The sequence below is a fragment of the Nuphar pumila genome, chromosome 16, assembly GCF_984573655.1.
Source record: "Nuphar pumila chromosome 16, dmNupPumi1.hap1.1, whole genome shotgun sequence".
NCBI lineage: Eukaryota > Viridiplantae > Streptophyta > Magnoliopsida > Nymphaeales > Nymphaeaceae > Nuphar > Nuphar pumila.
In genome coordinates this window covers 6,275,389-6,301,261 of record NC_143264.1, presented here as the reverse complement: position 1 = coordinate 6,301,261, position 25,873 = coordinate 6,275,389, and the positions used below count along the sequence as shown (strand labels likewise).

Here is a 25,873-nt window from a genome sequence, read left to right as displayed (position 1 = left end):
TAGTCAGAAACTTAAGAACTAAGGACACAAAAGTGGGACAGTTTCATCCATAAGGACTTGTTTGGATGCCACAAAAAATCAGTAACTTCCTGGAATTTGAACTTCTTATTTCAGTTAGATAGCAATGATGAACAAGCTTGAAAAAGACTTTCAGGGGATCAAAAATTCTCTCACAAAACATGTCATAAGTTTTTTTTTAATAGTCAAACTGGGGTTAGAAGGACCCCTACCGGTTCTTTGATAGTAAGTAATTACAGTAAATTTGTATACAAAATCACCCCTCCATGAGGGGGTTCCAACCCACTGTGTGGTCGTCATCCCCTTTGCAAGTTTAGCCAAGTATCTACCAAAAAATTTTGAGTTATAATATATAAAGTGTACCTGAATCCGATCCAAACTGTGCAGAAAATCTGACAAAGATGAAGGTGTGTGCTTCCTTGGTCTTCATCCCTCCAAAATTTTGATTGCCAAATGTGCTAGGTAATTAGCTCGGCCTGTTTCAAGAACAACTTTACCTGTTATCCCCAGTTCTTTGATGATGTTTACTCATGTACATCATTCTCTATCCTCCAAACGTCCTGCCTTAGTAAAGCATCCAGTTTCTGCAAAGCTACCATCATGCCACCACAGAGGTGGTATCCCATGTGGTAAACGGGGTCATATGCCAAGCTGAAGGCCCAGGCTCCAATCCCTCTGCCACATGGGGCTTAAGAGATATCTGGTAGGAGTCTGCCTAACCCCAGCTTGCCTTTAAAAAAAAAAAGGCTACCATCCTTATAAATATCGTTGATATTAAAGCTTCATCCAACCCATGGGGAGAGGGTCAAAGGTACGGTGAGATTTTCATCTTCGGGCCACCATTGAGGTTGAGTTTTTTGAGCAGCCTCAAACCCTGGTTTTAAAACCTAGCGACTCGTCACTCGACTCATCCTTAAGTAACTCGTGACTCGGATGGGTCAAGTCGGTGACTCGGCCGAATCATGCTCACTTTATTTTTTATATAAAATATATGTATATATTATGTATATTTTTATAGTATTTTATTAATATATTATATATAATATGCATTATATATATATATATATGCATGTCTCGGCTGGTCAACTCGGTGACTCGGCCAAGTTTTGTACAAAATGAGTTTTGTACTTGTTTTTGACTTAGTAATTGGGGGATCCGGACCTACTCAACCAGTTGACCCAGCAAGTTTTCAAACTATGCCTCAAACACCAGCTCATTGTGAGCATGCCATAACATCTTAATGAAAGTGTGAAAAGAGATTTTCTAGCTGGCTTGGATAAACTTTTTCTTGAATCTTTTTCCTGACCACCTTTTCAAATCCTTCTTTATACCAGTACCTGAAAGCTAGGTGCACTCCGACGAGTTTACCACAAGGTTGGTAGCGAGGGAATGAGGGTTTACCAATTAGAGGCTTGTCAATATGATGAGGTCAGTGATGAGGGTTTTCCTTTGGTTCAAAACACATTCAGGCTGTTTTTTTTTTATTTAACAAGAGTCAAAGATTCCTAGTTGCACACAACAGAATGGTTGAATGGGACAATAAGTGCAAGATTTTTATTGGGAAAAGGGCCTACAATGTGGGTCACAAGTGAATTGTACAGCATATGGCTGACACTTGACATGCACCAAACTATGGTTGGATCTCAATTGATTCAGTGGCATCTAAATTTATGGATCCATCTAACATGATAGTATGGGATGAACCCTAAGCTAACTCAAACTAATGATCATCAGTTGATTTGCTTACGGCACTTTTGAATAGAAGATCCAAAGAAGATATGAGGATAGGGATGCAAACGGGTCGGACTGATCAGGCCAGATCTAGGCATTATCGAGCCCGACCAAAGCAGTTATGGCCTAAACGGTTTTGGATTCAGAGGTGGATAGAATCAGATAAAATCAATTCCAGATTTGACTAGTTTAAAATCTGACATTTACACTTATGTTTTGCTTTGGGTTTGAATGCAAAAATTAATATCAAACCCGAAACCAATTATTAATGAGATCCAAATTTAGCTACTAAATCTGACTAATCAGATTTGGATTCGGGTCAGATGTCAGGTTGCATCTGACCTATTAACATCCTAAGATCTCTCCTCCAGAGTCCAGACACCATTGCTGCCCTTCTCCTTTTCCATTATCAAGCAACTGATTCAAGGATTTCTCCCTCTCCTTTTTTATTTAAGGATTTAAGATCTTTGATCTTAAATTTCCTTGAATCACCTCAAACTTTGTCATGAAGCCCATATCACACTTGATGATATGGTAAAAGAAAACTTAAATACAAACTTTTTTAGAGCAAAAAGTAAAAAAATGGATCAGATTTGATCCATTAAAACATGTATCCAACACAAAATACTGATCCAAATTCCAATCTGAATATGCTTTCAGATCTTACTGATAAAGTGTTGGATTTGGGTAGGATATCCAACCCAATTGGGTCCATCTGCACTGTTAGGTGAAATGAATGGAAGAAGATAAAACTTATTGCTTTCTACATTAAATATGGTTTTAAGAAAAAGAAAGAAAGAAAGAAAGAAAAACTTTTATTTGCAGCATGTGCCTCCAAGAAAATCATTTTCTAACCAAATGCCATATACTTTTATCTAATATGTTGTTATACATAGACTATTCAAACCTATATTATTGAAGCTTAGGTGGCCCTACAAACATTAGGCACCCAAAGATTCTTCCACATTGCATATTGAGATATTTGTGAAATCTAGAAGGTATTTAAATGCATCACAACATAGCAGGAAACTAAATGTTTTGTGAGATGTGTTTGGATCAATATGAATTTAACCAAGTTCATGGACTCCAACATGTCAGAAAAGCATGACCAATATTTCTACTAGTTCTAATGGCACATTTGGAAGAGAGAAAAACTCTTACAGGAAAAGAAAGTTTAGACTATGAGAGTTTTTTACATGAGTTCTCAAAAAAAAAGTTTTTCACATGTTTGTATAGCATGAGAAAAACAGAGTGAGAAAATGTGAAAAAAAAATGAGAGAGAGGAGGAGGAGGTAGGTGGTGCGATGGATGGTGCTGGTGGTGAGATTGGGTGGTGGGGAGTGTAAAAATAAATTTTTTATTGGTTGAGAACATTCCTCCACCCCTCTCATGGAGGAATGTTTTCTATAAAAAATGTACATTTTAGAAAAACTCTCAGCAAAAAGTCTTTCGTTTGGAAGGATAAAAAATTTTGAATGTATTTTTCATTTTGCATCACTTTTCTTACATCTTTCTCGCTTTCGAACTTGCCCTAAGTGTCATTTGGGTGCACCCACTTTCTCAAGATAATAGTACAAGTTGAAAATCTGTGTTATGAACAGAAATATAATTTTTCAGCTTACCCTAATTTTCTAGATGAGTAATGGCTACCTACAAACACCTGCAAAGGGCGTGTATGTGACACAAGCCAATCATATGCATGCCTAGTTTTTGTGACACGAGACTCACATGGCAGCTTTCTGAGTGGTTCTGCATTCTATTGATGTAGGGCCCATAAAATGATATCATAAAATTGGGTTGTGTAACATAGATAGGGCTCGAAAAACAAAGCAAGCCGCTCGGCATTCAGCTCAGCTTGCAAATTGAGATCGACGATCCAAGCTACGAGACAACTCATTTATGTAAATGAGTTGAACAAGAACATGGCAAGCTCACCTCGTATAGGTTATGTTTACTTATTATGTCTTTATATATATATATATATATGTTTTATACATCTATTATACATATTCTCCAAAACCACCATCCAAGATTCTTTATATTGTATAAGGGATATCTAGGAATAACAATATTAATTATACTATTTTATCTCTTTTATCTTTTTATCAAAAGACATATTCTTTACAAAAGCTTCGTTTTGCAATTCAACATACAAAATACAACACGAGACCTTGGCCCGTTATAAAACTTAATAGTACAATTAATTAAGAAATTCAATAAATTTAGAATAGATTTTGCAATGTATAAAATAAGAGTTAAAGCCACACATCAGTGGGTCACATCAGACCACTAATGCATATCATGCAAAACCCATGGTAAATATGTAACCATACAATAATTCCACATGCCCACAAATGCACATTCATTCACACACAATATGAATGTATATGTAAAATAATTTACATATGCATATGAACACATGCTTGTAACATACATTTTTGTCTTCATGATTCATCTCAGGCATAACATGCAAACATGCACATGATCATGTTAATGCAACATTAATATAATTATAAAATTTACGTGTTCGTAGCAGGCATATTTATGCCAACATAATATTAAATTTTATGAGCATATGTAAATAAAAATATTTTGGCAAATTCAAGCATGCTCAGGTTACAAAACATAACTACCGAGCCCGCTGCTATGCTACCTCACACACGGGACAATGCTAAGACACTATTTGCAACATGTCTCTCATGTATAAACATGTAGCCAAATAGTATTGGGCAGCAGTCAATTTCTTTTCTTGAACACCAAACTGTGAGTCAAGTCATTAAGGTACATAGCAACACCTATGAATCTCAACTATTGACAGATGGTTGGACTTCAAAGGAAAGTTAAATACAGCCTAACGGTAGTAGTCAGTTAGGCTTAGACAAAACAATCATAGTAGCCTCATCCGATAACCACATGCAATCTCAATCATTTTAAAAAATAGTTGGCTAACAGCCCTAAATTTCTGTACATAATAATAGTGTATAAGATGACTCTTTACAACATTAAAACCGTTATATTTTTGCAGAAACTTTACATGCATGTGATGACACTTTATTCAACATAAGCAGTAAAATAGACATGTACTCGGTGACACTTTATAAGCCATGAACAACACATAAATATGTAATGCAGTGATATGAACAGTCAAATGAACATGTATTGCAGTCATATGAACCTTCAAATGCATAGTCATATGAACCGTTACATGAATATGTACTACATACAGTCATATGAGTAGTCTAATAGGAAGTCATATGAACAATCAAATGAACATGTACTGCAGTCATGTATAGTCTAATAAATAGTCATATAAACAATTAAATGAACATGTATATAAATACGTAATTTCGGTGACACTTCATAAAGTATGAACAATCATATATAAACATGCATAAACAGTCACATAAACCTATATTTTTTGTGACACTTTATAACACATGAACAATCATATATAAACATGCATAAATAGTCACATAAACATGTATTTTGATGACACTTTATAAAGCATGTATAATCACATAAATATGTATTTTGGTAACACTTTACAAAGCACGAACAATCATATAAAAACATATATTTTGGTAACTCTCTATAAAGCATGAACAATCATATATAAACATGTATTTTGGTGACGCTTTATAAAGCATGTACAATCACATAAATATATATTTCAATGACTCTTTTTAAAGCATGTATAATCACATGAATATATATATTTCAGTGACTTTATAAAGCATGCATATATATATATATATATATATTCAATGGTAGTCAATTTTTTTTTTGTTCAGATCTGTCTTGGTGCAGAAATGGACAAGTCTATCCAAATCTATTCATGTACACATATGGCAGGTTTGTACTTAAGAACATGTACAAAATATCATTCAACTCCTTTTTCTATGCATATACAGAGAAAACATCGTTATGTATATCAAATTTGTATATAAAAATCAAAACCTATACATGTTTCTCCTTTTTCTATGCATATACAAAAAAAACATCGTTATGTATATCAAATTTGTATATAAAAATCAAAACCTATACAAGTTTCTCCTTTTTCTATGCATATAAAAAAAAAACATCGTTATGTATATCAAATTTGTATATAAAAATCAAAACCTATACAGGTTTGGTGCCTAGGGAAAACTCGTCCTTCATATGTGTAAATCGGCACATATATATATATATATATATATATATATATATATATATATTATACTCATAAAAAATCAAGTTTCTACATTTTTTTTCACCAAAAACTTCACATAAGTTCATTTTTAAGCCGTTTTTCTCGTTCAAATCATTAGAGAAACCCGTACCTTTGTTGAAATTAGAAAAGAACCAAAAAAATTACCGAGTGATCAATGAGGAAGAAGGTCCTTTCCTCCTTCTTCTTCCTTTTCCTTCTTCCCTTTTTCCTTTCTTTCTCCTCTCGCATGACTCTCTCTCTCTCTCTCATTTCTTTCTTTCTTTCCTACTTTTTTTTTTGTTTTTATAGAGGATGGGATCCTCCAGAGGGTGACGCCTCTCTAGGTTTCCCATTTGAGTTGGGAGATAGAGTCCTCTCTCACATGGGATTCTATTTCCAACTTCTTTCCTATTCTTTAAAAAAAAATTATTGACTTTTCTTACTTTTTTTTTACTTACCTTTTTGGTTTGTTTAACAAATTGGGCTCTTCTAGAGAGTGACACCCCCTTCTGGAAACCTTACTTATTTGGTAATTACCATATCTATAATAAATTTTGAAATTAAATAATTATTATTATTTAATTATTTAATTATTTAATTATTTAATTATTTAATTATTAATTAATAAATATCCAAAAAGTTTCAAAGGGTGTCTCACCCCTCTGAGAGTCCTTTTAACTTCTAATTTTTCAATTTAAACCTTTACATTGTATTTAAAGCTTTAATTTCGTTAGACCTAGATTTTGGATCTAGATCTGGATCCAAGATCTAAATCCATATCCAATATCCATATAGATCTTGAACTAGACTAGATCTTAATTAATATGGGGCTTGAACTGGGTCTAAATCCATATTAACATGGATCATACAGATCAGATCCGGTCCAATTCAATCCAGACTCGATCTCATCGAGGCAAACCTTTTTTAAAAAAATGCATTTCTTGGGTCAACCATAGCCCAAATTCAAAAAAATAAAATATCGATGAATTCAAAAGTTTTTAGACGCATCTAAATATATATATCCTGCATTTCATCTTCGAATTTCACTTGAATTTAACCTAAATTTTACTTAATTTTAAAGGTAAAAAATAAAAGTTTTGATCATATCTCGTTTGACTCATTTAGGTCTTGTCAATGAGACCTGGGCCGAACCTAAATTCAATTGATGCCACATAATATTGAGTATTTTACTAATGTTACTGCAACACTTAGCCAATTTTTTTTTCTAAATTTTTGCATTTAATATAGTATAAAAACACACAATGTTGCAGCGGTGGCGGCGAGAACCACAAGTACTTCTCTCTTTCTCTTCCTCCGCCTCTCTTTCTTTTTCTTTAGCTCTCTCCTCCTCCTCTTGGCTTTCTTCTTCTTCCTTCTCCTCCTTCCTCCGTGACCTCCTCTCTTTCTTCTTTCTTCTTTCTTCTTTCTTCTTCCTTCTTTTCATCCTCCCTTTCTTTTCCTTCTCTCGTTGGCGCTAGGGTCCAACCTTTAGTGAACCTAGGCTTGGATTCACCGTAGCTGAACCCAAGTGTGTTGGGTTCACCTCTGGTCTGCATTCACTAAAGGCTCAAAGCCGAACCTAAGCTTACTATGTTCAACTCTGGTGAACCCAAGCCAGAGTTCACCTGGTGAACCCAGGCCTGGGTTCGGCTCTGGTGAACTTTGGCTTGGGTTCACCAGAGGCCCAAATCCGAACCCATGCTTCTTAGGTTTGGCTCTAGTGAATCTAACCTGGGTTTGGCTCTGGCAAACTCAAGCATGTGTTCACCAAAGGTCTAGAGCCAAACCCAGGCATACTAGTGAACCCAAGACTGGGTTCACCAAAATCAAACCCAGGTATAACATTGTCTATGATATACTTTTGGTATACAATTATGCATTTTTTATTTTTTTATTAGTATAATTTACTTATTTTCTACTTAATTAACTTGTTGAATTGTTTTATGTTTTTTAATTTACTTAGCGTAGTGATAATATATTTAGGTTGATTTAACTTGTGGTGTTATTTTTTATTGACGAGTAATAGCAATTATAGATTGTTAATTTGATTTATCGGATGCATTTATTCATGATGAATTAATGATATGATAATTGTTTTTATTTTATTAGTATTAACTTAAAGCTGTTAATATATACGAGAACCGAACATATTAGGCTCATTTTTCTTGTATTGCCCCGTTAGGCCCTATCGTTTGAGGTGTTTTATGACAGATCTGAATCATTAGATGTGTTAGGAATGCTCAATTTAGTGGGAATCGACTATTAGATCATGTTTGTTCAATGAAAAAACATATTTTTATGAGCCAGAAAAAAACTGATACCTTCATCGCCATTGATTTTGGATCACCAGCATTGTTGCACTGTATCAGTATATGCACTTATGTGAATAGGCTTTTCTTCCATCTTCTTTTTCTTGCCGTTATTACTCTCTCTCTCTCTCACGCACAGAATCTATACAAGTCACTGAAAGCCACTTAATCCATGCTAATAAAGTAATTATGATCCCAATGATGGAACCTTTATTACAAAAAAAAAAGGTGTTCTTACAACATATATAACAAACATATTAAAGTGAGAAATACAAACATATATCAATAAGATACCGTGCACATCAATCCTGCATGCATTTATGTATGAAATTTTTAGCTCATATCGCATTGGTAATTGTTACAGTTCTCCGTTTTCATGTAAGTAATGAATGGTGAACTGTAATTAGCGTCCAGATTCTTGTACTCTCCCCACCAAGCCATGAAACTACTGTGCTCTAGGAAAACTGTACGGGATAACTCATGGTTGTGGACCAACTTCATGACATAGTCTTCAAAGTTAATCAAGTCCTTCCTTAGCTCATCCAGGCTCCTGCCACCTTCTCCTTCCCCTCTCTTCAATTCATGCAGTTTCAGTGTAGCCTCCTCCACATGAGCCCAGAAACACGAGTCTTCGGTCAGGCTCGGTGCCTTGTCCTTATTCCTCGGCTCGTATGTCTCACTGTGCCATTTCTCCAGCACTTGATAGTGGTGAGCTCTCCCATTGGTCATGTAGTCCCCGTTCCTGGGCTTCTTGTAGTATTTGGCAATGTCAAGTGGTTCGACCATGCGCCGGTAGTTCGTTCCGCCAAAGAGCCAGCGGTCCCGCAGCGGAACATCCGGTGTCTGTGGGTTATTCTCGGCTTTCTCCACCTCCTCCTTCCAGTACTTGGTCAGGATGTCCGTAAACTTGATAACATCTGTATCCCTTGGTGCACTTCTGATCTTGAAACAGTCATAGTAGTCCATGTTCTTTGCCTCACTGTCTTTCTTGTACCACTCCAATTGGGCCATCTGCTTCTTCACTTCATTGAGCCTCTTGAATGGATTAGGAACACTCTTCCTTGTGAGGTACACCTTCCGCTCCCTTTCTTCCATTTTATCAAGCATCTCAACATGTTTCTGTTGACATTAGAGCAACTGTGAGAAAGATGTTCAGTGGTTGTCAAGTAGAGGTGCAAATGGATCAGATCCTGCCTGATTTGAATCTGAATCCAAATTTTGAATATTAGAAAATGAATCTCATATTAAAATAATCCAGTTAAATCAAAATCCAATCAGAATGCTGCTTTGGACCTTATTTTAAGGATCCGTATCTGGAAATAAAGTGTTGCATTCGGATGGCAGGACCAACCAAACCGAATCTGTTTGCATCCTTATTGTCCAAGCTCTGACTAGGAGTGCAGATAGGTTGGATATGGCTTGAGTCATGCTTGACCTGATACCATATATGTTTTAGTAAAATGGGATCTAGAACCAGATTTAGATCCAAAATTTCTGCACAGAAAATGGAAAATTGTGAAACAGGTTGGTTTAGGCCATAGGCTGACCCGGATCCAATTTGTATGTGCTTTCATGTTAATTTCAGGCCTCACTACTGGATACATGGATACCTTAGGACTGTCAACGCTCAGGAGGTATGACCTTGAAGTTAGCCATTGGTTGAGGTCAGGATCTATATGTGTAAGATCCATACCATGCTCACTGAGGTAAAGCCCCTTTGGAAGAGAGAAGCAACCAGCCTGGAACTTATTCAGATCTTGATCCAGATTCCTGTATGGTATATAATCACTTAAAACAGTGCAGGTCCAACCAGCACTACTAGTACCCTTTGATATCAAACACATCCAGCTTGTTTTTGTCATCTTGATGGATCCAAGTCTGATTAATATTGGCCCTTCTCAGGTGCAACCCAAAAGTATACTGAATCGATTTGTATGGGTGGACATCAGGTCAGGCACTCAACCTGATACCCGATGGGTTTGGGCTGACTTCACAGCAAAATAACCTGGTAAGACCCAGTCTTTACTCAGCCCAAACAGTAAATCAGGCAAGGCTCCAGTAAAAAAAAACACCGGAAATTTGATAAAATGTTTAGCACTGTGCCATATTTAGCAGGAGCCTGAATCATATATATATATATATATATATATATATATATATATATAGAGAGAGAGAGAGAGAGAGAGAGAGAGAGGTTCAATTACCGGGTGATTGCTTCCAATTCCAACCGCCTCTAATTGTAGAGCTAAACCCACTGTGAGGCTCGAGTAGCCAGTTGTTTGAGTGTTGTTTCTATACTTGATGTTCTCCTTCAGTTGTTTCAGTGTGGCACCATAGTCCTTGAGGGGCAACTGTGTTAAGTTCAATCCTCCCAAAATTGGAGTGCTGTGGTCCAGCAATTCGAGAACCAAATCCGGATGCTTGAGGGGCAACTGTGTTGTTTCTATACATGTGCAGCTCGATCCAGAACAGAGAAAATAGGTGCCAAAAGGCTTGAACTCCCCGCCTGCAGTTGGAACCAACTGAGTCTTCAGCTTTGAGACGACGAAGAGGCGTGGAACAAGGTCGTCGTGTCCGACAACGTGCCAAAATTGGGCCTTCCATTGCTCAATCTTGCCAATGGCTTTCTGGAGACCTTGGTCCCCAATGAAGGGGGATCCATAAGTGATGCATATAGGGAGTGAGGTGGATAATCGGTTCTTTAGGAGCCATAGAGTGACCAAGGCAGCAACTGAGCCTCCTAGCGACTGGCCAACTAGTATGAGTTGGGGTTGGTTCCTGGATGTTAAAGGCTGAAGCTGTTCCAAAAAAGAAAATTGAGTGTTAGCTGTTCTGATTGACTTATTAGAAATAAATTAATTGTATTAAGCATTATATATATATATATATATATGTGTGTGTGTGTGTGTGTGTGTGTGTGTGTGATTGTTTTTCTTGTTATGCATGTTAGTGGTTCTGATACTTACTCTTCACTTCATGGTGGCTGTAATGCTTCACCTTGCCTCAAGGCTTTTTACAACCTTGCTATTATATACCTCCAACTAAGTTCATAAGCTGGAAATAAGAGGACTTTTTTTATCTTAGATAGGGAAGATGGAGGATAACTACCATGGTATTTGAACCCGATACCTCTTGATTATAGTAGTGCAAACTAACCATCCAGCTATCTCATTCTACCCAAAAATAAAATGACATGAATATTTTACATATGCCACAAAATAAACCATGACGGGATAAAAGTTCTGCTGTAAGATGGAGTCCGGGAGTTCTTTCCTCAAAAAAAAGAAAAAAGAAAAAAAAAATGTTGGAAGAATGAAATTAGATGCACAAGAAAATATTACTTTTCTAAAAGGCATATACTGAGCCCTACTTTTGGGTTCATAAAAAAAAGAACAAAACTCACATCTACCTCAACTACCCAAATGACTCTCCAACTCCATTATCCCAAACAGCCACGTTAGGAGGTGTTTTTTTTTTTTTATGACGAGGAATCTGAATGGCTAGAAAAGGGGGTCACTTAATGCCTCCCCTCCCTTCCTAGATAGTAAACCCCAGGTGAGTGCCCTAGCCTGCAAAGGACACCCAATGGGCAAGCTGCCAGTATGATCTCAAGGGAGAATCGATCCTGGGCAAGAAGACCGCCCTAACCACTTTCGCAACCTAGGGCAGGCTCACTTTAGGTGGTATTAGACCCAACTGTTTTCTAAAATCCACATTTAACTTTATGCACTTCTTTTGGTTGGATATCCAACCCAAATGGGCAGCTACATTCCAAGCCTTAAAAATTGCCCACGTACAAAAAGTTTGCATTCCAGATGAGTAATCAATAGGTACGAACTGCATACAAACAAAAAAATTTATAGTGTTTTCCTTTCCGAAATTGACCATACATGCTTGATTTTGTAGGAACTGATCTTGACTCGTTTCATTAGGGCATGTAAAGCAGTTTTTTTGAGGCTTTAAAGATTGCCTATTTGCATTTGCAGGGATGGATTTGTAAAAAAGATGCGGACAATGCAAAGTTCGTAACAAGTTGTACCAGGTGGTTTGTGCATATCAATTCTCCCATCTAGAAGAGCAAAAAATTCAGAGAAAAAAAGTGTTGTCCATTCCTAGTGTAGTCAGTAGTTAATAATGGTGGCCATTTGGATATTTTGGATTGCCTTGCGTAATTTTTAATGAAATTCATGGATATTCAAATATGATTTTTTATTATGTTCATGAATTATTGTCTTGGTATTATATGCAATCATGACTTATGTAATTTTATCTTGGTTTTATCAATTTTAGTTGTAAGTAGATGTAGGCACTTTTAGATCTCCACTACAAGAAAATTGTCAATTAGCGACCGATATTGGCGATGAATTTTTGTTGTTGCAAAGTTGCGGCGGATTAACGAAAGAAACTAATCCGTCGCTAAGATTTGTAATATTTACGAAACTAGCGACGAAAATACTTCTTTCGCTAGTTAGCGACAGAAAATTTTTGACGCAACACACGTGACAATTAGTGACGGATTTTGCGACAAACATTTTTCTGTCGCTACGTAGCGACAATGTTAGCGATGAAAATATTTCGTCGCTAACCGGTTATCTAAATTTACGATGGCGTTGCGACGGAATTCGGCCGTCACCAAATCCGTCGCTAATTTTCCCGTAAATCCCTAATTAGAGTCATTTTTCCTCTTTCCTGTTTCGTCTCTCTCGCCCGCCCGACGGACTCCTCTGTCGCCCGACGCACTCCTCTACCACCTGACGCACTCCTCCGCCGCCCGACACACTCCTCGGCCTGTTGCCCGTCGCCCCCCGGTCCGCCGCCCGACGTCTCCCAGGTAAATCCCTTTTTAGTTTTTTTCTGATAAAAGGGGCGCTTTCCCCTTTTATTTTTTCTGGCTGGGGGTCGGCCCCCTGCGTCGTTTGTATTTTTCGGCAGGGGGGGCGACCCCCTATCGCGTTTTGTGTTTTCTGGCAAGGGAGCAACCCCCCTGCCTCATTGTTTTATTTGGGCAGGGGGTCGCCCCCCTACCGCGCGTTTTGTGTTTTCCGACAGGGGGGAGACCCCCCTGCCTCGTTGTTTTATTTGGGCAGGGGGTCGCTCCCCTGCCTCGTTTGTTTTTTCCAGCAGGGGGGCGCTCCCCTGTCGCATTTTGTTTTTTTCTGCAAGGGGGCGACCCCCTGCCTTATTGTTTTATTCGGGCAAGGGGTCTCCCCCCCTGCTTTTCCGGCAGGAAGGAGGGGGGTGACCCTGCCTCATTTTTTTTTGTAGGGGGTCACCCCTTCTGCATTATTTTTTTTTTCAGCAGAGGGCGACGGGCCGGGTGGCACCCGGCGATCGTCGGGTTCCTGAACCACGGCATCACCTCGTGCCTGCCGCTTCGGGGCATGATCACTGCCTCCGGAGACCTCGTGTTGCTGTCGTACATCGTTGGCCTACTGAGTGGCCGGTCGAACTCGAGGGCGGTCGGGCCGAACGGAGAGGTGGTCAACACCCGGGGGGCGCTTCGCCTCATCGGAATACCGTCCGACTTCGATATTTATTCTAATTTTTTTTCTTTCAGCAGAGGGTGACTTCATTTTAACATAGTATCTTTTGTAGATTTCTCAACAGATCCCGCTTGTGCCCCGCCACTCGTGGTAAGTAAGTGACAAAAATAATGCAAATTGGGTAAATACCCGTGGTGAGTAAGTGATGCAAGCGCATCATATGTTATTTAATTTAATGGATGCAACACTTTATTGTTCACACACTCACTTAGTTGTTGATATCTAGGACTACTTTCTTGGAGTTTGGAGATCATACTGAGCATGATTTTAATTTATGAGAATAGAAGTGTTCTTATTTTTGGAGTACGGATTCCATGCTAGGCATGAAAGTGGTTAGCGAGATATTGGAATGTGTTTGCTGCAGGTACAAGTTTGACATTTTTTTGGTATGAATGTTTTCGATGTATTGCATTATTTGATGTGATTGTATTCATGCTTGCATGTAGTTACTTTCAATTTGATTATGACTTACATGTGAAATTGTATAATGAAAGCATGTTTTAAATGAATGTATCGTGTTATGAATAGTTTGCACATGAAAATATTAAGTTATCAATGCACGCATCATAATTCTTGTGATTGTATGATATCATATATTACATGATAAATTTGATATTTTCTTCATCATACTGATGATTCTCTTTTAACTGGTTAGGATATTATTAGTAACATCATACGACAAAATGACTGCAAACCATGAATGAATGTACCGTAGGATAGTTGACAATGAGTTATCGCATGAATATATGGATGGTGTTGAAAGTTTTATTGAATTTGCAACGACAAGTGTCAGTACAGTGAATCCTACAGGTCGGATTAGGTGTCCCTGCAAGATTTGTAAGAACAATCAATTTGTAGAACCTCATGGCGTTAGACATCACCTATATAGAAAGGGTTTTGTGAGCGATTATCAGAATTGGACGTTTCATGATGAAGAATTTAGAAACAATTTTGATGCGTGAGTAAATGTGGTGCATGATAATCCATATATGAATTTGATATTTAATGCCGCAGGAACATAACTTAGTTCTGCTATGAGTCCTAGTGATGTAATAACTGAAGTAAATGAATAATCATGAAATAATGAAGCTAGTAGATTTTATGATTTACTTATGCTGATGAGCCACTTTGAAACGGTTTCGAGAGTCACACTATCTTGTCTGCAGTTCTTCAACTAATGAATTTGAAGTCAGAGTATAATTTGAGTCAATCATGTTTTGACTGTTTGTGCATGATTGTGAAGAGTATGTTGCCCAAAGATGAGAAATTGTCATAAATTTTCTATCGTGCGAAGGTTACGGTCAACGCTCTAGGTATAGGGTATAAAAAGATAGATGCTTGTCCAAATCACTGCATGTTGTATTTCATAGATCAGGAAAACAACATATCTTGCCCGTCATGTGAGCATCCTCGGTTCAAGCCAAAGACAAGAGGCAATGGTAGTACGAAATCAAAAGAAGTTTCATACAAGTCGTTTTGCTACTTTCCTATCACACCTAGATTACAACAATTGTATATGTCTTCAAGGACAGCTAAACACATGATATGGCATGCAAATAAAGTTTGACATGATGAAGACAAGATCACACATCATGTTGATGAGGAAGCTTGGAAGCACTTTGATCGTACTCATCAGAACCTCACAATAAAAGTGAGAAATGTTAGACTCGATCTATGTACAGAAGGATTTAATCCATTTGGGGGTAAATCAACTTCATACTCATGCTGGTCAGTATTTGTAACTCCATACAACCTTCCACCAAGCTTGTGTATGAAGCGTCCAAATCTTTTCTTGTCTCCATTCATCCTTGGTCCAACCTCACCTGGCAAAAATCTTGATGTATATTTAAGGCCATTGATTGATGAACTAAAAGTATTGTGGGATGATGATGTTACCATGTATGATCCCCACAAAAAACAAAATTTCAATATAAAGACCATTGTTCTATGGACAATAAGTGACTTCCCCGCATATGGTATGTTATCTGGTTGGATCACACATGGGAGGTTGGCTTGTCCGTACTGCATGGAGGATACAAAAACTTTTAGATTGATGCATGGAAGGAAGCTTTGTTGGTTTGAGTGTCATCGTCGATTTCTAACAAGCGGTCATCTGTTCTGATGACAAAGGAATGTGTTTCAAGCAGACACAACTGAAATGGAAGATCCACCCACAAAATTGTCTAGTATATAGATTTTAAGAAGTTTGTGATACTTTCTAGATGTATTAACAAATGACCGTAGTCCGACACCCTTCCTTGGATTTGGGAAGGATCACAATTGGACAAAAAAATATATTTTTTGAGAACTATCATATTGGTCGACCCTATTAATACGACATAATTTGGATGTCATGCATATGGAGAAAAATATGTTCGATAATGTGTTCAATACAATAATGAATGTTAAAGAAAAAACAAAGGATATTCTGAATGCCTCTATGGATTTAAAAGTAATATGTAAAAGACCAGAATTGGAACTCAAAGAGTATAATGGCAAAGTACTGAAACCAAAGGCAAGGTACATGCTTGGACCTGATCAAATAAAGCAGGTATGTCAATGGTTGAGACAATTGAGATTTTCAGATGGATATGCCTCTAACATTGCTCAGGCTGTGAAGATTGACAATGGACAGTTATATGGGTTGAAGAGCCATGATTCTCATATCTTTTTACAACGATTGATACTCCTAGCATTCCATGGTATGTTAGACAAACCTATATGGAGGGTATTGTCTGAGTTGAGTGGATTTTTTAGAACATTGTGCGCATCGGAAGTCGTAGTATCTGATGTAAAGAATCTTGAGGACTCTGTCATCACTACTGTTTGTCTGCTAGAAAAGTTTTTTTCGCCAGCATTTTTCGATGTTATGGAACATTTGATCACACATTTGCCATATGAACTAAGGGTTGGTGGTTCTGTGCAATAACGATGGATGTACCCATTTGAAAGGTATATGTTTTCTTATATTTGTCTCTTCAATGACAGATATTTCAAATTTGAAATGTATATTTTTGACAGATACATGTCTGGCCTCAAAAAAAAGGTTCGTAATAAAGCAAGAGTAGAAGGCTCTATTTGTGAGGCGTACACTTTAGAAGAGATTTCAAATTTCTCATCTATGTACTTTGAACCTCATATTCCAACATGTTAGACATGCCTGCCTCGTAACGATGATGGAGAACAAGTAACTGTAGCTGACAAGTTATCGATATTTCAACCACTTGAGCATGCATTTGGTAGTTGTCGATCAAGACTCTCGACAGATTAAGAGCAAGACACATCACACATCTATATTCTTTTTAATTGCTCAGCGATTGACCCATACATCGAGTAAGTATATGTAGACACAACATAATTCTAAATCTTTTTATGTTCTATACGTGTATACATGGTTCGGTAATATAAGTATTTATGGTTTGTAGACGATTTGATTTAGAGTTGCGAAGAGAAGTTTTACATCTCACTGATGCAGAAGTACAAAAAGAACGTGAAACTAAGTTTGTGGAGTGGTTGAAACAGTTGGTAAGGATGCTCACATAAATTGTGTACTTGTAAACAACACTAAGTTACTTAATTGGTCGTGATCACAATCATTGTTTATGTTTGTGTGTAGGTCCGTAATGGTGATGTTAAAGATCAAAGAATATGTGATTTAGAAAATGGTCTGACCAAAGTTGTGCAATGTTACAACGGGTACATCGTAAATGGTTATCGATTCCACACAAAAGATTACGGTATAAATAAATTAACAATGAATAGTGGCGTGTGTGTCAAGGGTAGCAACTACGGTGAAAATGAACATGATTACTATGGTGTTATAGAGAAAATAATGGAGTTGACTTACTTAGGCAAAAATAATAGGGTAACTTTATTCAAGTGTCATTGGTTTGATCCAATTGCAACAAGACTTGACAAAGCCTTAGGCATTGTGGAGGTGAATCATAAATCAAGGTTTGGAACATATGAACCATTCATATTAGCCTCGCAAGATCAACAAGTTTATTATACTTCATATCCGAGTACAAAAAAGTCAGATAGAAATGAATTGTGGGCAGTTTGCAAGGTGAAGTCCAAACTATACCCTGAGTATGATCAGTTACAGGAAAACAAGTTAACTAAAGAGAGTGATTACTATCAATCAGATGATATCTATGACTTCTCTTATGGTCACGATGTTGCACATGATATGCATGTCATATCTCCATTAGTCGATGAAACATTCATAGAAGAATGTGATCCAAATGATATACCAAGTGGATGGGCAAACAATGAAGAAGAAGATGAAGATGAAGAAGATGATGAAAAAGAAGAATATGAAAGTCAAACAAGTGACGAGGAAGAATTCTCAAGCTAGTGAGCAAAATCTTGTAATACAAACCTCTATTTGAATGTATTGCAATACTTGATGTGAATGATTTGAATTATTTGAATGTATTGTAATACTTGATGTGAATGATTTGAATATATTGCAATACTTGATGTGAATGATCTGAATGTATTGCAATGATGTGAATGATTTGCAGGTATTTCAATGATTTGAATGATTTGAATGTATTGCAATACTTGATGTGAATGATTTGAATTATTTGAATGTATTGTAATACTTGATGTGAATGATTTGAATTTATTGTAATACTTGATGTGAATGCTTTGAATATATTATAATGATGTGAATGATTTGCAGTTATTCCAATGATTTGAATGTATTGCAATACTTGATGTGAATGATTTGAATGTATTGCAATACTTGATGTGAATGATTTGAATGTATTGCAATACTTGATGTGAATGATTTGAATATATTGCAATCATGTGAATGATTTGCAGGTATTCCAATGATTTGAATGATTTGAATGATTTGAATGTATTGCAATACTTGATTTGAATTATTTGAATGTATTGAAATGTATTGCATTGATGTGAATGATTTGAAACAATTTAAATGTATTGCATGGCATTTTTTATTTGTTAGATTATGGTTCATGGAGCTTATAGTGGTCGTTCATCCAGTAGTAGTCAGGCTCAGCCTTCATCTTCACGGGCTCCTTTGATAGATATATTATTTAACTAATTGGATGCTTGATTAGTTGAAATGCACATTTTGAAAATTTCTAACATTTTTTTTTACACATGATGTTTCGCCTATACATGACCCACCTACATCAGTTGATCATACAAGTCAGAAGCCAACACAGGATGCAGAGTCTTCTCAGTCTGACACAAGAAGACTCATTCAAAGAGTGTATATCGATAATCAACCATAAGTATTTCATTTTCACTTATTGCATATCTTATAAATATTGTATATTGATATTTACTATGTACCAATTCATGTGTAGTACGAGGTTTGAGCCACAAGAAGTAGTACGCGATATTAAGAATTCACTTCTTCAACATTTTCCAAGACTGGTCGCTCAATGGAAAGAGTATCCAAAAGATGTGATAGACAGATTGTGGGCCTCATTCATGGTATACAGTTGTTTGTCATAGTTAATGTATTTCATATTTAATTTTTTGTTATAGTCATGTCTACTAACTTTCTGAAAATATATATAGGCTTCGAATCGCTTCGCGACTACGATAGAGGAACATAATGCAAGGAAGGTGTGGCAGAAGGTGGCTGGCAATCGATTTGCAGATATACTGCACAATATGAAGATTGCAGCAAAAAAAACATCTAACGGAATAGATGATCCACTACACTGGAAGGGCCATGACCTTGTTACTATCAACAGAGATTATTGGGAGGGAATGTGCGACAAGTGGGCGGGGGATGAATTTCGAAATCGCTTAGCGAAGGCTGCACAAAATCGAGCGAAAATGCCCAAAGCCCTTGAAGAAAATGGTAATTCATCAATATATATATATATATATATATATATATATATATATATATATATATATATATATATATATATATATATATATATATATATATTGTCAATTTTATAAGTATTGTTGCAAACCTATTAACTAAATCTTTTATCATTTTACTTCGCAGGAAGCAGAAAAAGGAGGCATTGTACCATACAAAGATGTGTCTGTTGAAACACATAAACATAAGACCACGGGAGATTTTGTATCAGAGAAGGCGAGAATGACAATGGTATATATTTATTGTATTAATAATCATTATAATATACAAGTTATCATAAACATAGTAATTCTTAATTATTAATGCATACTGTAAACATTATTTTGTAGGAGGCATATAAGCAACAGATAGTAGAGCGATGTGGCGATGACTCTACTCAGCATCCATCATTTGATCCTGCAGCATGGGTGACTGCAGCAGGTGAATCCAAAAATGGTCGTGTGTTTGGGTTTGGGAGTAATATAAACACCTCACCAGTCGTTGCTTCCTCCAGTCACGGCTCACAGACTTTTCCCGTCGACATCAGCTCCAAGCATCCTATTTTTTCAGGTGATGATGTACGTCAGATCGTTAAGGATACAATGTGTCACTACTTTCATGAAACAATTGCCGACGTTCTCCCAAATGAGTTCAACAATTTTTTGCAGAATAGGAAAACTTCGATTGTAGGTACCTCTCAGGTATGAAAGTTTCATGTGATATATTGCATGTCGTTAGATTTCATAAAACTTTGATTGCCTTAACTTAGGTGCATTGGATAGAATTTATTTTAGTATATTTTGTTTATCAATACTGACCTTTTATATAATATTTCTGTATAATATTTTTACTGCCTTTGAACACATATGAGCACGATAGAATCACATATACAGTTTTTTTTTCTGCCTTAGAACACATATAAGCATGATAGAATCACATATATAGTTTTTTTACTGCCTTTGAACACATATGAGCATGATAGAATCACAAAAACAATTTTTTTACTGCCTTTAAAATACATATGAGCATGATTGAATCACATATAAAGTTTTTTAACTACCTTACAACACATATGAGCATGGTAGAATAACATATACATTTTTTTGCCTGCCTTGGAACACATATGAGCATGATAGAATCACATATACATTTTTTTGACTGCCTTAGAGCACATATGAGCATGATAAAATCACATAGACAGTTTTTTGACTGCCTTAGAACACATATGAGCATGATAGAATCACATATAAATTTTTTTAACTACCTTAGAGCACATATGAGTATGATATAATCATATATACAATTTTTTGCCTGCCTTGTAACACATACGAGCATAATAGAATCACATATACATTTTTTTGATTGCCTTAGAGCACATATGAGCATGATAAAATCACATATAAAGTTTTTTTACTGCCTTAGAGCACATATGAGAATGATAGAATCACATATAAAGTTTTTTTGACTGCCTTAGAAAATATATGAGCATGATATAGTCACATATACAGTTTTTTTACTGCCTTAGTGCATATATGAGCATGGTAGAGTCACATATAGAGTTTTTTTGTATGCCTTAGAACACATATGAGCATGATATAATCACATATATAGTTTTTTGTCTGCCTTTGAACACATATGAGCATAATAGAATCACACATAAAGTTTTTTGACTGCCTTAAAGCACATATGAGCATGATAGAATCACATATACAGTTTTTTTTACTGCCTTACAACACATATGAGCATGATATAATCACATATACAGTTTTTTGCCTCCCTTAGAACACATATGAGCATGATAAAATCCCATATAAAGTTTTTTTACTGCCTTAGAACACATATGAACATGGTAGAATCACATATAGAGTTTTTTTTACTGCCTTAGAACACATATGAGCATGATATAATCACATATATAGTTTTTTGTCTGCCTTAGAACACATGTGAGCATGATAGAATCACATATAAAGTTTTTTGACTGCCTTAGAGCACATATGAGCATGATAGAATCACATATACAATTTTTTTTATTGCCTTAGAGCACATATGAGCATGATTGAATCACATATAAGTTTTTTTTACTGCCTTAAGAACACATATGAGCATGATAGAATCACATATACAGTTTTTTTACTACCTTAGAACACATATGAGTATGATTGAATCACATATAAAGTTTTTTTACTGCCTTAGAACACATATGAGATTGGTAGAATCACATATACATTTTTTTGACTGCCTTCACATATAAGTTTTTTTTACTGCCTTAAGAACACATATGAGCATGATAGAATCACATATACAGTTTTTTAACTGCTTTAGAACACATATGAGCATGATAGAATCACATATACAGTTTTTTTACTGCCTTAAAACACATATGAGGATGATAGAATCACATATAGAGTATAATTTATTTCAATATATTTTGTTTATCAATATTGACCTTTCTTTTCTTGTGTAGGTTGTTGGTGATAATCAGCGTAGTGGAGCTGAAGAGACAGATCAAGGCAATGAACAAGAGGACGCACAAAATCTTGGCGATGATTAGGTTCATGTGTTGAATTTGTTCTACCTTCTTTTTGTTTCAAAAATGTAAATGTTGAATTGTAAATAATTATAACTTGCGAATTTTAAAGTGGATCGATTAATTGCTTTAGTTTCCTTTTATATGTATTTTGATGTGTACTTTATTTTTTATTCACAGGAAATATAAATTGTAGAGGAAATATAAATTATACCATAAGAAATTTTTTCTCGATATTTAATTTTCAAGTATTTTTTTTTATTTTTTTCCTTGTTTGCGACGGATTACTAATTACTATTAACGTTGAATTTAGCGACAACTATAAATCCGTCGCCAAACCAAAGTTGTCGTATAGTAACGACGGCCTTGCGACGGATGTTGGCATTCGTTTTTCCGTCGCAACTTAGCGACGAAACTGGTGATAGATACATTTTGTTGCTACTTAGCGATAGAATGGGTGACATATATATTTTGTCGCCAATTAGCATTGAAAAATTCATGATGAAAGATATATGTCGTTAATCCGTCGCTAAGCTATTTAGCGACGGATTAGCGGTGAATTAGCGACGGATTTAGGTCGTCGTTAATCCACAGGTTTCTTGTAGTCCTCAGCCTATTGGGTTTTAAGTGCATCCCAGTCTAGATGACTCGATTTTTAATGGGATCGGGTTTGAAGAGTAGCCCATGACCTGGCTCATTGGCCCAATGTTCAGCAGGTTGGTCCAGCCTGACCTAAACCTATTTATAGGTTATTTTTGAATGAAGTTCATAGATTAGTTTCTATAATACCAAAAACAATGAATTAAATCAAAGATTAATACACCCATCTAATTATCTTTCTATTGCCCATGTAATCAATGCAACTAATTAGGTAAATAATAATAGTTACCAAGTTACTCTACCACAAGCTATTAAAAACTTAATTAGGTAGCTCAGGCCCATCGAGTTGGCCCAATAGCTCGTGGGTTGACTTGTGCCCAGCCCATGTATATTGTAGGCCGAATTTCAACATGGTAGCTAACTGGTCATGACCTAAAACTTGAACCAAACCTGACTAATGGTGAGCCGGGTTGGCTTGGCTCACTAAGCTGCCAGGTCCATTGCCCACCCCTAGTTGCAGAAAGAGCTCATCTAAAAACTTATGTAAGTTGTGTCAATTTAGATACGAGAAAAAACCTAACCTTAAAACTTTTGATACACCACAAGTGATGTCTCACATATCAAGTTAGGGGTAAATCCTGGGTGAGTTAGGGTGATGTAGTGTCTTCTATTGTCTTTTCTACAATAGAGTCATTTGAAGATGAAGCCTTCGAAAGATGGACTTACTCATGGTGTTGAAAAAATAACTCAAGAACCTGACATTAAACCATGAAACATGTGACACACATACTTGCAGTAGACCTAATATTGTGCCTAGGCAATCATTGATAACCACACTCGTTAGTAGTTTTTGAGATAGGATTGACTATACAAACTTTGGTTTTATACAAATAACGTATCTTATATTGATACAATATGTCTATGTATATGGTGACCAAAACTTTTCTAATTCTCGTAACAGTGATTAGCATGAGTGCATTATATTAAGACCAAACCCCTAGTACATCTTTTAATGGGTTTTAATTATTACACTAGTAAATATGCATATATTAAGTCAAAGTTGTGATTTGCCAAATAAGTATTTTTGTACAATTTTGTTTTCAAGTCATATATGTAATTAGTTTATTAAATTTTAATTTTGGTATCCCCCAAATCTTTACAACTTTAAGAGTTTTATTTTAATTTAAAATATTACCTAATGAGAGAAGACCTTGTCAATTAAAAAAGTATGGTTGAAGCTCGAGATCAATTGACTCTTTTATGTTAATGAAAAATTAGAGTCTCTATATTTTATAAATAAAGAGTCTCACTTTAAGGAGGAGCAATGGCGAAATCCTTCTTGGTAGCCTTGTGCCATGTAATCAAAAGGCAAGCTCAAGTCCACCTCATTTGATGTCCTCCTAGACCTAAGGTAAACACAAAAGCTTGAACTTAATTCTTTTTTTATAATGGTTCAAGTTAAAGCAAGTTGATCTAGCTTTATACGCCTTATTTTTTCTTTCTTTTCAATCAACTTAAATTTAGAGGGCTTTGGTTGATGAATGATATGATTTATCTTTCTCTCTATTTTAATGTTATTACCAAATTATGATTGGATCCTATATCTATATCTATATGTGAGTCAGATCACAACTCAAAATTGAATAACACTTAACATAATCAGCTTACAAAAGCCATAACTTCAAAACCGCATGTCAGAATTTCATGATTTTTGATGTGTTTGAAAGCTTATTCAATTCTCTAAGTTTTGTTTTTAAGCCAAAAGAAATTTATTTTCTTTTATCTCTAAAATTATATTTTAATTAAACAGTTTCTATTTTAGTAGATTCAATAGCTTATTTAAATAAGATTAGTCTTATTTATGATTTTAATTAAAATAAATTCAATAATTATTAATTATAATTACATGTTTGTTTTCAATTATAGGTACTTAAATATTTTAATTTATTATTTATGATCTCATATATTAATTTAAAATATTGATTTGATCTTGAAGAATTCATTTATATAATTAAATTAACATGCCATATGGATCATATATAAAAGTGTATAACTTCTCTCACAATTATGATTATTTCAAATAAATAGAAATAAAATCAAATAAATGTGATTGTTTATCATAGAACAAAGTAGTGAAATTCTACACACTAATTTCAATCATATGTAGACATGACATACTCAATGAATAGTATTCATTATAGTATTTAAATTTTATAAATTTTATAAATTTTATATACTTTTTTTACTATCCCAACCTACCATGCTTTCCAACATTAGGTGGTAGTGTTCTAAATTGATGATGCAATCAAGAAAGCCAAACTAGATACTTAATCAAGAAATAGCTTTTTCCTTTCCAGAATGTGAATTAAAAGTATTTTTTTTCTTATGTTTCACATATAATTAATAACTAAAAGTGTAAAACTAGAAGCTTCCAAAGAGGAATAAAGTGCATATCTACCTACACACTTTAGAGGTTCTTTATATGGCCTAACTTTCTTACTGCAAAGAAGGAAATAATTGAAGAATAGTGGGAAAAAGACACATGGTTAATAAATAGTAACCCAACAAAAAATTGAATTGGAATAAACAACCAACTTTGCTTTTTTGAACGCTATCATTTACCAGCAGATACTACCATTACTAGTGTTTGCACTTATTTGTTTGTTAGAATATTTGGCCAATTAGGGATGGCAGTGGACCAGGGTAGGGGCTGGGGACAAGTTCTCTACCCTTGCCCCGTCTCAACATCATTTCCTCTATCATTGCATAAGTTTTGATTTTGACCTTCATCCTTGTTTCATGTCCTCCATCCTTGGTCTAAACGGGGTGAGGCAGGGTGGGGCCCTGTTTTCCCTCGATCCATTGCCATCCCTAAAGAAGGATTGGGGATGAGGACAGGGACGGGGAGGGGCGGAGCAAGGCAGGGATCAGGACAGGGATGGGCGGGAGAAAGCGTAAGTCCATTCCTGCACGTGTTTTGATTTTAACCTCCATCCTTGCCTCCATCCCCATTTCATATCCTCCATCCACGATCCAAATGGGGCGAGGCAGAGTGGAGCCCCGTTTCCCCCCAATCCACTGCCATCTCTATGGCCAATT

At 35.8% G+C, this 25,873-nt stretch overlaps 1 protein-coding gene across 1 annotated transcript in view; it reads right to left on the bottom strand.

Annotated features, from left to right (window-relative positions):
• Nucleotides 1-8,428: 8,428 nt before the first annotated feature.
• Nucleotides 8,429-25,873, bottom strand: part of LOC149812790 (senescence-associated carboxylesterase 101-like) — a 37,898-nt gene continuing 20,453 nt past the window's right edge. The window contains exons 3-4 of the mRNA XM_089991579.1: nt 10,452-11,045; nt 8,429-9,366 (exon numbers count right to left, since the gene is read on the bottom strand). Of these exons, the coding sequence (XP_089847705.1) occupies nt 8,581-9,366; nt 10,452-11,045 (1,380 nt within the window). The 3' untranslated portion in view covers nt 8,429-8,580. The remainder of the gene's footprint in view (nt 9,367-10,451; nt 11,046-25,873) is intronic.